Source organism: Somniosus microcephalus, chromosome 2, assembly GCF_052327205.1.
Source record: "Somniosus microcephalus isolate GS21.2 chromosome 2, FLI_Smic_1.0, whole genome shotgun sequence".
Lineage (NCBI taxonomy): Eukaryota > Metazoa > Chordata > Chondrichthyes > Squaliformes > Somniosidae > Somniosus > Somniosus microcephalus.
In genome coordinates, this window is record NC_140988.1 from 114,284,465 (window position 1) to 114,297,354 (window position 12,890).

General features: G+C 45.8%; 1 protein-coding gene across 2 annotated transcripts in view; it reads left to right on the forward strand.

Moving 5' to 3' along the window:
* Positions 1-12,890, forward strand: part of tll1 (tolloid-like 1) — a 414,199-nt gene that overhangs the window by 240,224 nt on the left and 161,085 nt on the right. For both annotated transcript variants that reach the window (XM_085962033.1, XM_085962042.1), the window contains one exon: positions 5,767-5,945. In XM_085962033.1, the coding sequence (XP_085818159.1) occupies positions 5,767-5,945 (179 nt within the window). The remainder of the gene's footprint in view (positions 1-5,766; positions 5,946-12,890) is intronic.

Here is a 12,890-nt window from a genome sequence, read left to right on the forward strand (position 1 = left end):
TTCAATGAGATCATGGCTGATCATCCAAACTCAGTACCCTGTCCCTGCCTTCTCCCCATATCCCTTGATCCCTTTAGCCTTAAGAAATATATTTAACTCCTTGAATATATTTAATGAATTGGCCTCAACTGCCTTCTGTGGTAGAGAATTCCACAGGTTCATCACTCTGGGTAAAGAAATTCCTCCTCATCTCCGTCCTAAATGGCTTACCCTTTATCCATAGACTGTGACCCCTGGTTCTGGACTCCCCCGCCATCGGGAACATCCTTCCTACCTAAGTAAGAATATACTTGCCATAGAGGGAGTGCAACAAAGGTTCACCAGACTGGTTCCTGGGATGAGGGAATTGTCCTATGAGGAGAGATTGAGTAGACTAGGCCTGTATTCTCTAGAGTTTAGAAGAATGAGAGGTGATCTCATTGAAACATTAAAAATTCTTACAGGACTTGACCGGGTAGATGCAGGGAGGATGTTTCCCCTGGCTGGGGAGTCTAGAACCAGGGGTCACAGTTTCAGAATAGGGGTCAGCCATTTAGGACTGAGATGAGAAATTTCTTCACTCAGAGAGTGGTGAATCTTTGGAATTCTCTACCCCAGAGGGCTGTGGATAATCAGTCGTTGAGTATATTCAAGGCAGAGAGCGATAGATTTTTGGATATTAAGGGAATCAAGGGATATCAGGATTGTGCAGGAAAGTGGAGATGAGCTAGAAGATCAGCTATGATCCTATTGAATGACTGAGCAGGCTCAAAGGGCCAAATGGCCTGCTCCTATTTCTTATGTAAGGTCATTCTCCTGGGTCCGCAGCTTAGCACTCGTACAGCTGCGCGAGAACAGAGTGAAGGAGTGATGTGACGCTTTGGGAGCCCCTGCCAACACTAGCCCCCAAAGCCAAGTTGGCAGCTGTTCGAGTTTCAGCAGCGGCTCCATCATGGTGGGCACCACTATCACGTTCATGGAGCTGACCACGAACGTCCCAAAGCACTTTACAGCCAATGACGTACTTTTTGAAGTAGTCACTGTTGTAATGTAGGAAACGATTCCAGGCCCATGTGTCCATTCTTCATGTGTGAGCCTAAACAGTGAAGGGTAGAATTTCCACGGGGGTTCCCTGAAATCTCCTGCCATAACCTTGGCAGAAACCCCAGAGAAATGGTGTAGTGAAGAAAAGCACCGTGACGTGGAAATATGCTATTCAGATCAGGAATGCCTGTTTGTTCCCCTAACTATTGAATTTCTTATCCCTTGTCAGTTGTGGCTCAGTTGGTGGCACACTTGCCTCTGAGTCAGAAGGTTGTGGGTTCAAGTCCCACTCCAGGGACTCGAGCACATAAATCTAGGCTGACACTCCAGTGCAGTGCTGAGGGAGTGCTGCACTGTTGGAGGTGCCGTCTTTTGGATGAGACGTTCAACCAAGGCCTCTCCCAGGTGGACATAAAAGATCCCAAGGCACTATTTTGAAGAAGAGCAGGGGAGTTCTCCCCAGTGTCCGGGACAATATTTATCCCTCAATCCCATAACAAAAACAGATTATCTGGTCATTATCACATTGCTGTTTGTGGGAACTTGCTGTGCGCAAATTGGCTGCCGCATTTCCTACATTACAACAGTGACTACACTCCAAAAGTACTTCATTGGCTGTAAAGCACTTTGAGACGTCCGGTGGTCATGAAAGGCGCTATATAAATGCAAGTCTTTCTTTCTTTATTGCTTTCCCGATCTTCCTCCTCCCCCTATGTATAGCTGAGGCACCCGTGCTGCCGTGGGCTTGGCTCTGGCTATACTCCCAGGTTGACGTGGTGTACATGGACTTTCAAAAAGCACTTGATAATAGGCTTGCCAGCAAAGTTGAAGCCTATGGAATAAAAGGGACAGTGGCAGCATGGATACGAAATTGGCTAAGTGACAGGAAACCGAGAGTAGCGGTGAGTGGTTGTTTTTCAGACTGGAGGAAGGCATACAGTGGTGTTCCCCAGGGGTCAGTACTAGGACCACTGCTTTTCTTGGTATATATTAATGACTTGGAATTGGGTGTACAGGGCACAATTTCAAAATTTGTAGACGACACAAAACTTGGAAGTATAGTGAACAGTGAGGAGGATTACCGGCTACCGACCATAGAGCACATATACCAGAAACGCTGTTTACGGAGGTCACGGTCCATCATCAAAGACCCTACCCACCCCAGCCACAGTCTGTTCACCCTCCTGCCATCTGGGAGACGCTACAGATGCATTCGCACCCGTACGACCAGATTTAGGAACAGCTTCTTTCCCAGGGCTGTCATCCTACTGAACTCCACAAATAAACTCTAAAGCCTGCACATCTGCCAATGCACTTTATTATGGTTATGTTTATGTTAATGTATTACAAGCCAAAAGTATGTTGAATGTTTAAATGTCTTAATCTAAATGTACACTCTCGGGAGCCGCAAGCCTACATTTCGTTGTACTGCACTTGTGCACTAACAATGACAATAAAAGTTGATTTGATTTGATTTGATTTGATAGTGATAGGCTTCAAGAGGATATAGACAGGCTGGTGGAATGGGCGGACACGTGGCAGATGAAATTTAATGCAGAAAAGTGCAAAGTGATACATTTTGGTGGGAAGAACCAGGAGAGGCAATATAAACTAAAGGGTACAATCCTAAAGTGGATGCAGGAACAGAGAGACCTGGAGGTATATGTGCACAAATCATTGACGGTGGCAGGGCAGGTTGAGAAACTGGTTAAAAAAGCATATGGGATCCTAGGCTTTATAAATAGAAGCATAAAGCAAGGATGTTATGATGAACCTTTATAAAACACTGATTTAGCCTCAACTGAAGTATTGTGCCCAATTATGGGCACCTCACTTTAGGAAGGATGTGAAGGCCTGAGAGAGGGTGCAGAGAAGATTTCTGAGAATGGTTCCAGGGATGAGGGACTTCAGTTACTTGGATAGACTGGAGAAGCTGGGGTTGCTCTCCTTAGAGCAAAGAAGGTTGAGCGGAGATTTGATAGAGGTGTTCAAAATCATGAGGGGTCTAGACAGAGTAGATAGAGAGAAACTGTTCCCATTGGTGGAAGGGTCGAGAACCAGAGAACACAGATTTAAGCCGATTGGCAGAAGAACCAAAGGCGACATGAGGAAAAACTTTTTTACTCAGTGAGTGGTTAGGATCTGGAATGTACTACAGGTAGACTACCCTTTATCCGGACTTCCGAAAACCGAAACCCTCTAAAAACCGAAGGTTTTTTTGTTCAGCGTAAGTCGTGCATACGACTTACGCTGAACGAAAAAACCTTCGGTTTTTAGAGGGTTCCGGTTGCGGAAGTTCGGATAAAGGGTAAGTCGTGCGCACGACCCCCCGCCGACCCAACCGCCGACGCCGCCGGCCCCGACAGCCGCCGACCCCGCCAGCCCCGACAACCGCCGACCCCCCCGCGGACCCCGCCAGCCCCGACAACCGCCAGCCCCGACAACCGCGGACCCCGCCAGCCCCGACAACCGCCGACCCCCCCCCCCCCCGCGTACCCCGCCGGCGCCGACCCCGACTGACTTACGCTGAGCATCAGCGTAAGTCGTGCGCACGACCCCCCGCCGACCCCCCCGCGGACCCCCGCCGACCCACCTTCCGAAATCCGAAATTCTCCTTTATCCGAAACTCGGCTGGTCCCGAGGTTTTCGGATAAAGGATAGTCTACCTGTACCTGAAAGGGTGGTAGAGTCAGACTTAATCACTGCTTTCAAAAGGTAGTTGGATAAGTACCTGAAGGAAAAAAAATTGCAGGGCTACGGGGAAAGGGTGGGGGAGTGGGACTAGCTGAAGTGCTCTTGCAGAGAGCCGGCACGGGCTCGACGGGCTGAATAGCCTCCTTCTGTGCTGTAACCATTTATGATTCTATGAAATGGGGTCTCTGCCAATATTCTTGCAGGAGACTAGAAGAATCCCTGTGTAAATTCTGCCCTTCACTGCCTCGGCTCAATTACTGGTGTGAATGTCAGCGGGCTATTCACAATTCAGCCTGATCAGGTCCTCATTCAAAATCCACACATAGTATGAGTTGCTGAATAGTGATTGTTGGGGGAACCCAGGCTGATTTTTTTTCCTGGTCTAACCCAGGGGTACTGAGGCTAATCATAATGCTCCTATCCGGCTGGCTGAAATTAGCTCATTCAGTACATTCCAGGCACTGAAGAAGTGACTTTCCTTGACTGTATGATTCAGCTATTCACTGGCTTAACCAGTTGAGCCATTGGGAACTCAGGAGTGTTAATGGTGTGATTCAGTCTTGAAGACCTCCCAAAGAGATGCAAATCTGTTCATTTATAAAATGCGTAAATAAAAGTACATTTAAGTATGACCATTATATGTAGGTTAACGGATATTTTTGAGTAATTAGGAGGTAGTAATCACAAAGAAAGGTTGAAGTGATATTTTGAACCACAGGAGTGAAGCATATGTGAAGATTCTTGAGGGCTGTTCCCCTCCCTCCCCAATTTTTCCTCACTTCTGTGGTTTCCTTGTGCTAGTGGTTGAAATTTCTGTGTCTGCTACTTTTTATGTTGATTAATGCAATTGTGTTAAGTTCCTCTACATGCTAGTTTAGCAAACCTGTTTTAAAATAAATGGGTTAATGACCTGTTGAAATAGCACACTCAGGAATTTGATACAAACCAGTTAACAAGAACAATAAAAATAGCACACAGAGAAATCGCACCCTGCAAGGTCAGGCGAGTGATGTGCTCCCAGATTTCTACCAATGTTAAAAAAAAATGTTACTCTGAAGTCTAGCTACTAGGAGGTGCACGATAATGGCCTATTAACAACTTTCTGATGAAAGAAGAAAGATTGGCATTTCTATAGCACCTTTCATGACCTCGGGACATCTCAAAGCACTTCAGAATCACTGAAGTACTTTGAAGAGTAGCCACTGTTGTAATGTAGGAAACACGGCAGGCATTTTACGCACAGTATGGTTCCCCAAACAGCAATGAGATAATGATCAGATAATCTGTTTTTACATTGGTTGAGGGATAAATATTAGCCAGGACACTGGGGAATATTCCCCATCTCTTCTTTGAATAGTGCCATATGATCTTTAACGTCCACCTGAGAGGGCCCAGGTTTTACATCTCATCCGAAAGACGGCACCTCTGGTAGTGCAGCACTCCCTCCCCTGAAGTGTCAACCTAGATTATGTGCTCAAGTCTCTGGAGTAGAATTTGAACCCACAATTTTTTTCCCCCCGTTGCTTTCCTTCCAGTCTGCACGTAACCTCCCCTCGGTACCTCTGTACAGCAATGCAGCCAAGAGTGGGAACACAATGGAGTGGAGGATCAAACTTCATCCAACCACTGTGTGGTGCTGTGCATTAGTGCTGCATTGTGGGACAGCTTTTATCCATTTGAATTCTGCATTTTTTTGATAGCAGCTGTTGTGATGGACACCACCAATCAGGCGCATGTTCTTAATGGATGCTGCCATCCACACTTCTGATTGTGACTTAATCACTGTGAATTTATCAACTGATTATTAGCAGGTTAATCATTGTGGAGAATTGTGAACTACATCTGCTGCTTTGTGGTGTCGTGCTTTGCCTCTTTTGTATTGCGCTATTGCCCATCCCATGTATTTGACTCAATTTAAAAAGAAAATAAGCTGCAAAGTTTAATGCTCAAAAGATGGTGTCAAAGTTTACTTCTCAAACCCGTTAATGACTGCATTTTGAACTGGTGCATGTTCTGCAGATAAAAACTAACGGTGTTTATGTTTGGCAGGTGTTGCTCTTATGTGGGCAGACGTGGTAACGGTCCTCAGGCTATATCCATAGGCAAAAATTGTGATAAGTTTGGGATCGTCGTTCATGAACTGGGCCATGTGATTGGGTTTTGGCATGAACACACAAGACCAGACCGAGACGATCATGTGACCATCATTAGGGAAAACATCCAGCCTGGTAAGGTTCCACAAGACAAATAATTTTTGTGTTTAATTCCAATCATATAAACAAGAACTAATCAATAATCAGCTGTATTTGTTTTCCATCGTTAAATAAAAATGTCTTTTGTCAGATGAATGTTTTATTAAGTAGATATATAAAAAGGGTGGTGGCACTGTGCACAGAGTGAGAAGGTCACGGGTTTGATCCTCCATTCGTCAGGTCGGGCCTGGGGGGCGGGAAGGAGGAATAGCACTGGCTGGCAATGGCCCACAGTGTTTTTGTGGAACCATGAGGAACAGTCTTGCTCCTCCTGGACCCACAAAAATTCTCAAGAAATTTTAGGGCCTTTTCCTGTGCTGCTACCAGCGGTCCCTATAAGGACACTGAGTAGGCCGCAAAATGCTTGAAACAAATGGACGAAGCATGTGCAGTGTATGCCCTGCCCATTTGTACCTGCAAATTGCAGTCAGGGGTCCTACAACTGGTGTAGGACCCCAATTTGCATATTTAAGCAGCTTCCTGCTGGAAGCAGGTGGGCGTGCTGCTTGCCTATTTACAGGCCATCCTGAAAATTGTTCAGGTGGGCCTTGGCCATCAATGGGGCACCAAGGTGCCCCTTCACCCCTTTCCAAGGGAGAAATGGGTGGTCAGCAGTTGAAAATTGCCCCCAGAAGTCAAGTATGATTGTGCCTGTCTTGTGCTTTTGTGAAAAGTCTGTATTTTCATTTCAGCACAGTGTAATAACTATTCAATATTTATGTACCTTAGCCATTTCTCTATTGTATGTGGGAGGCATGGGTAGAGGAAGCAAATCTCCCCACCTCTGAAATTCAGAATTTAAAAGTTACATTTAAAATATTGTACAAAAATGTATGGAGAGTACTGGCTGGACTCCTTTCTCAGTAGGGGTAGAAGCCCCATCGCATGATTTTTTTTATCGCTTCCAAAACAAAGCCGAGGATTACCTGGCAGGGTCATTTCAGGCGATTACCTCCCTGCTGCAGGACCCATCTTTGCCTTTAGTTTAAACTCTGGAGGGCAAAAACATTACCATAAGTACAACTTTTTGGGACATGCTTCATGGAAAGATTGTTTGGTTCCTTGCATCCAGGAGAAGAAATCTCTTTCCCTCCCTGCCCCCCAAGATGCAACAAGCTTTTATAAAGTATGGGACATATTAATCAAACATAAGGTACCTTTTGTGTATTTGATTTCCAATAAATCTGGTGTTTCAAATCTAATTAATATATATGTTGTGGTTAACCTCAATATTTTTGTTATCCCAGAATTGTTCTTTCCAATCGTGTCAACTGGGGAAGCTAAATAATTACTTTTCACAGCAGAAAATCATATTACATAGATGCTTGTTAGATTTGTCTATAATTTGCTCTATTTTCTTCCTTATTTTGTTTAACAACATCATATATTTCACGTATATTTTAGTTTTAAGAGCAATTTTTGTTGATTGCAATAGAGAGCTAAATCTTTATCAAATCATGAGAAGAGGGCAGTGAGATCTCCAGAGTAGTTCCCATTGTGATGTGGATTCAGATTGAATAAATTCATGTAGAACAGCTAAGAAACTGAGGAGGTTCGGGGAATTCAAAACTCCAGGTGATGGTGCCCGAGGCTCCTGAAATTCTTTATTAAGACTACTGGCGAGAAATTGGGCTCGTTAGTGCCCAGTTTTTTGGTGCTACGAGTGCCCTTAGAGCTCCAAAATGGTGACCGCAGTGCGGGTGCACACTTGTGGGTGAATTGCGCCACATGCCATATTAGTGCAGGCGTTGGGGCGCGTAACATCCGCCAGAAGTATGATGTCAATCAGAATGTAATGCTGATTTGACGCCAGCAGTGCCATTTTGGAGCTCAACACACTTAACACGCGTTCAGCAGCAGGAAGGACCCCCACCAGCACGATTTAAAGGGATCATCAACTACTTACAGGTTAGTTGCTGGTTGATTTCTTCTGGTTGTTGCTATGATTCTACAAGTCTTTGGTGCTTTCTATAGTTATTTCAATATGCAAATGTCTACAGGGAGTGGTGTGGCAGGTGCTGAAGGACTTTTGGCTGACCTCAAGGCTTCAGCACAAACCAGTTACTCCCAGACATGGGTGCACTAATAGGCATTCCCCTTGGAATACAGCATGACTTGGAAAATGAACAGAAGCCACGCAGAGCAGGATAAGCTGCTGGAAGAGGGAGGAGAAGGGCTCTCAGCAGGAGGCCATATCCTCCCAGGATGTTCAGGGAGCAATTCTCCTACCTGAACCTCAGCTAGGAACAATGTGTGAGACGTCTGCACTTCAGTAAGGACATCCTCACTGAAATCTCTCACCTGCTGCAGCCACAACTGCAACCTCGGCACAAGGCACGTTGCCAGTGGCAGTGAGGGTGACTGTGGCGATTAACTTTTATGGCAGCAGTCATGATGCCTTCATTCCATGGCAGTCCGCTGTGCCAGCTGCATTTGAGCCACCATGGCAAACCAAAGGGTGGTTACTGGGCGACGAGGGCTATCCGCTGACGACACGGCTGATGACTCCGGTGTGTAACACACACACATACTCTGCTGTGTAACACACACACATACTCTGGTGTGTAACACACGCACACGTGCACAGCATGCACACATTGAAAGCCATGCTGCCATATGAAATATGATAGAGCAGGCAATTGCCGTCCTGAAGCAATGATTCTGGTGCCTGGACTGCTCTGGAGGAGCCCTGCAGTACTCGGCAGAGTGGGTGTCAAGAGTTGTGGTGGTCTGCTGCATGTTCCACAACCTCGCCCATCATGAGGGGACAGTCCTTGCCACCAGCTAGAAGGTGAGCAACTGAGGAGCAGGAGGAGGAGGCCAAGGCCGAGACAGCCCCTTTCTACCTGGGCTGTCCGTGATGAACTAATCAGAGTGCGGTACCAGTAACTGCAACTCCAATTCCCCATTCACCAACACCTTCCCTTCCCTCTGTCACTGACCAGCGCAGTGTGTGCTTGGCAACAATGCAAAACTAAAAGCCACCATAAAATAAACATTCCAAACCAAACTTATAAATGAAATCATGCCATATTGCATACAAAAGTCAACTAATCACCCTTGTGCATTCCCTTTGTGTCTGTCTTCCAAGTGCCTTTGCCTGTTCTAGTGCTTCTATGCAGTGCTACCCCAGTGGCTGCAACATGACTGGTGGAAGGCTGCTGAATTTTAGTGGGGGACACTGCAGATGGCCTTGGAGGATGACCTTGAGCAGCTCTGGGCCTAGAAGGCCCGGCTTCAGACTGCACCATCTCGGCATGGGCGGCAGCAGTCTGGGCTGGCTGGCTAACAGGCGACAGCAAGGGCACTGGTGGATGGCAGTGGTGGGAGGACGAATGCTGTCTTCTTGAGAGAGAACAGCAGGTGTTTGCTCCACGGAGCCACTGCCAGTGCCCTGGGGCAGCGCCTCAGCAATCCTAGTAGTCTGTTGCAGGGCAGATTGCTGGACTGCTGTGACACCCTGCTAGCCCCTTAGCCATGATGGCAGCAATCTGAGCTTCCAGTGCAGCACTCAGACATTGGGAGGCCGCTGCTTGTGCTGCAATGGAAGCTGAGACATCGGCCATCAGCCTCTGCATCATGGTTGGGTCCACAAGTGTGCGAACAGAGTTGGCCACCACTTCCATGCTGGAAAGGATTGGCTCCAAACTCTGCGCAAAGCCCTGTGTCAATTTGGTGCTGAACTCCTCCATGCTTCTTGACATTGACTGCAGGCTTTCTGGCAGGTTTCCCAATGCACCAAGCATTTAGTTGTGCATACCCATTAGCGTTCTTCTGTAGTAAAAACAGAAAATGCTGGAGATACTCAGCAGGTCAGGCAGCATCTGTGAAGAGAGAAACAGAGTTAACGTTTCAGGCCGATGACCTTTCGTTAGAACTGGAAAAAAGCAGGAAATGAAACAGATTTTTAAGCAGGTGTAGGGGCCGGGAAAGGGGGGAGGGGATGAAAGAACAAAAGGGAAGGTCTGTGATAGGATAGAAGGCAGGAGAGATTAAGAGACATTAAGAGATATTCAAGGCAAAAGGAGATGGTAATGGGACAGGTTAAGAAACAAAGGATGGCTCTAGATGGAGTGTAAATTGCGCTGGCAGAATGAAAGACAGCTGCCATGTGGGAGAGAAGAAAAAAGACAGACAAAAAGTGTGGATAAAAAATATATATATGATAGGGGCCGAGGTTATGATCTGAAATTGTTGAACTCTATGATGAGTCCAGAAGGCTGTAGGCTGCTCCATCAAAGTTCTCATCTGAGTCCTCTGCAGCAGAATCCGTGTCCAGCCTTGCCCTCTGGCGAGCTGGCACCTGTGCTATCCTTGCCCCCTGCCATGGCTGCAGCCCATTCATGCCCGGTGTCTCACTAAGTGCAGATCTCACCTCTAATCTATCCTCTAAGATTTGTGCAGTGCCAGTATCTGAGCTGGTGGTTGCGAGTGTGAAATCAAATAACGGTGTGTCTTCATGATCACTCTTCTTGGTGTTCCTCCACTGCCTGGCCAGGTTGCACCTCTTAGGTATCTGAAAGGAAAAAGGCACAAGGGTATGATTGTGGTGCGGGGAGGGGTGTTAAATAAGAGATGCATGCTTACACCATCTGCAGCTTGTAAATCAGAAGAGAGTGTGGGATGAGGAGGAAGTGGGATGTGAGAAGGAGGATTAGGTATGAGGATACCATCATCTTCAGTTGTCACGACCTCGGCAATGGCCATCTCAATAATGGCCAGCACCATCTCCTCCATGGATGTTAGGCCATCCGGTTGTGTGCCACCTTGACCTGCAAGAGAGAGGGAAGTGTCTCAGTGAATGTCGCGCAATCTTTTGGATGATGCAACTCTCATGGTTGAATAGCTGGCAGTGTGTGCAACCTGTGAGACGTGGGTGTGAGGCTTGCAGCAGTGCTAAGTGTGGGAGGGTGAGGTGAAACATATGAATGTTGGGCATGAGGCCCGATTGATAGAGATTGTTGGTAGGTGAGTGATGGTAATGTGATGATTTGAACAGTGGCTGAGGCTAGAGTGTCTGGAGGGCCTCCTTCCTCTCCTGCAGACACAGGACATCTCTCCTCCTTTCCACCTCCTCCACCAAGACCTCTAGTGCAGTGTTCGAAAACCTTGGAGTCCACTCTCTCCCCTGTTGTGCCATTCCTCACACTTTCCCAGGCCAGATTCTCTTCAACCATGACTCCCAGCACCTGCTCCAACTGCAATGCACCTCCCCTTTAAAAGGTGTAGGCTAGCTTTAAGCAGTGCAGGCTAGCTTTAACTGTGCTATCCACTCATGATATTGACGCTCCGCTGATGCATCCAGCCAATGAATGGTGCGGTTAGCACTGGCTGGACGCAGAGATCATTCAAATGAGCATGCAGCACGAAGTTGGCATGCTGCCTGCATTGCAATCAATGGGCGTGGGTTAATCGCACATCACGATCCCTGTGCCTGTTTTCAGGGGCTATCCAATTTAGCCCCCTACAAGTATTAAAAATCCATGATTTATTTAGCGGCTACTGTGGTTTTCACTTTAGATGAAATGAACAGTGAAAGTTTAATTGTTGACGCATGAGATTTTGATAGTTTGCCAACTGAGAACATTTTCGGCATGACTTATGATTCAAATGAATTACTTTTTATTGCATAATCTGTTCACTTTGGATGAAGTATTAATCACTTGAAGCACTTGCCATAGCATTTCTAGTTGTCAGTTGTGTGTGGTTGCTGTGTATTAAGAGCCAACAAGACAGAAACTATACTGTCAAGAACATTGTAATAACTTTATGTTGCTGATGATCAGTTTTGTTCAATAAGAATCAATAATTTTGAAATAGTTTATAGATTGCATATAATCAAACATGTCACAGTTGCACAATCTGTTTTAATGCAAGGTTCTAATTTAAATAGGTACCCATGATAAGGTACAATTGAAAAGTCCAATGGTAGAACTCCCATGTAGATGGCCAAATATCAAATTAGGTTCATAAGCAACATTTGATCTTGATTGTCCTCTGAATGCACTTTTTTAGTTCTTGGATGGGACACTGAAGCGAGTGCCTTGTGTGATAAAATGCTTTATCTCGGGTTAGGTGGAGGAATTAGTAGAGGGCCAATTTTGTCTCATGGTAGTATGGTCATCGTCATACGTGTCTTCATACTGTTCCCTTTGGGGAACTGTATGAAGTGGTGGAAGGATTTCTGGCCGCGATTAACGCTCCTTCCGTGACCGTAACCATCTTCGTACCAGCCATTAGGGTGGTTAGTCCTATGGCGGGAGGGTTTTACGGGCTCCCACAACCCATACGAGGGGGGGGGGGGGCACCCACGGACGCAAGTATCCCGCTGGATAATATTGATGGAGTTGCCATGGAGAAGTTTGTCCTGCCATTCTAGGAAGCATAGATGTGATAAAACAGTAAAAGTTTTATGTAAAATCCCAAGTTCATGGAAGTGATATACAAGATTGCAATTCGGTCTGATCAGAAGGAGGGTGCACTGCTGATGTTCTTAACCCACATGGGATACATTGTTGTAGTTTATGACATTATTAAAATGAATTATAACCATTTATAAATAAATCCTTAATATTTCCAGGGTTTATGATATCATCAAAACTTTTCCATTGAATTATAGCTCAGTAAATCATTCCTAAATATCAAAAATGGTTTAGCACATCATCAGCAGGTCAAGGATGAATCCTAAATATTTAATAATTGTTAAGCCAGTTTTAACTTTTTTAGTTCTCTGGTTTGAGCATAAAATAGTGACTGAGTATATTTGTATTTACACATCACACTGCAATATCTTAAAGCACTCTATGCAATTTATTTTTGGAGTCCAGTGACTGTTATGTAGACAAATATCATTCTGCACCAGCAATATCTCACAAACAGCACCAGATGAGTAACAGCTTGATATGTCTTTTTTTCTGGTGG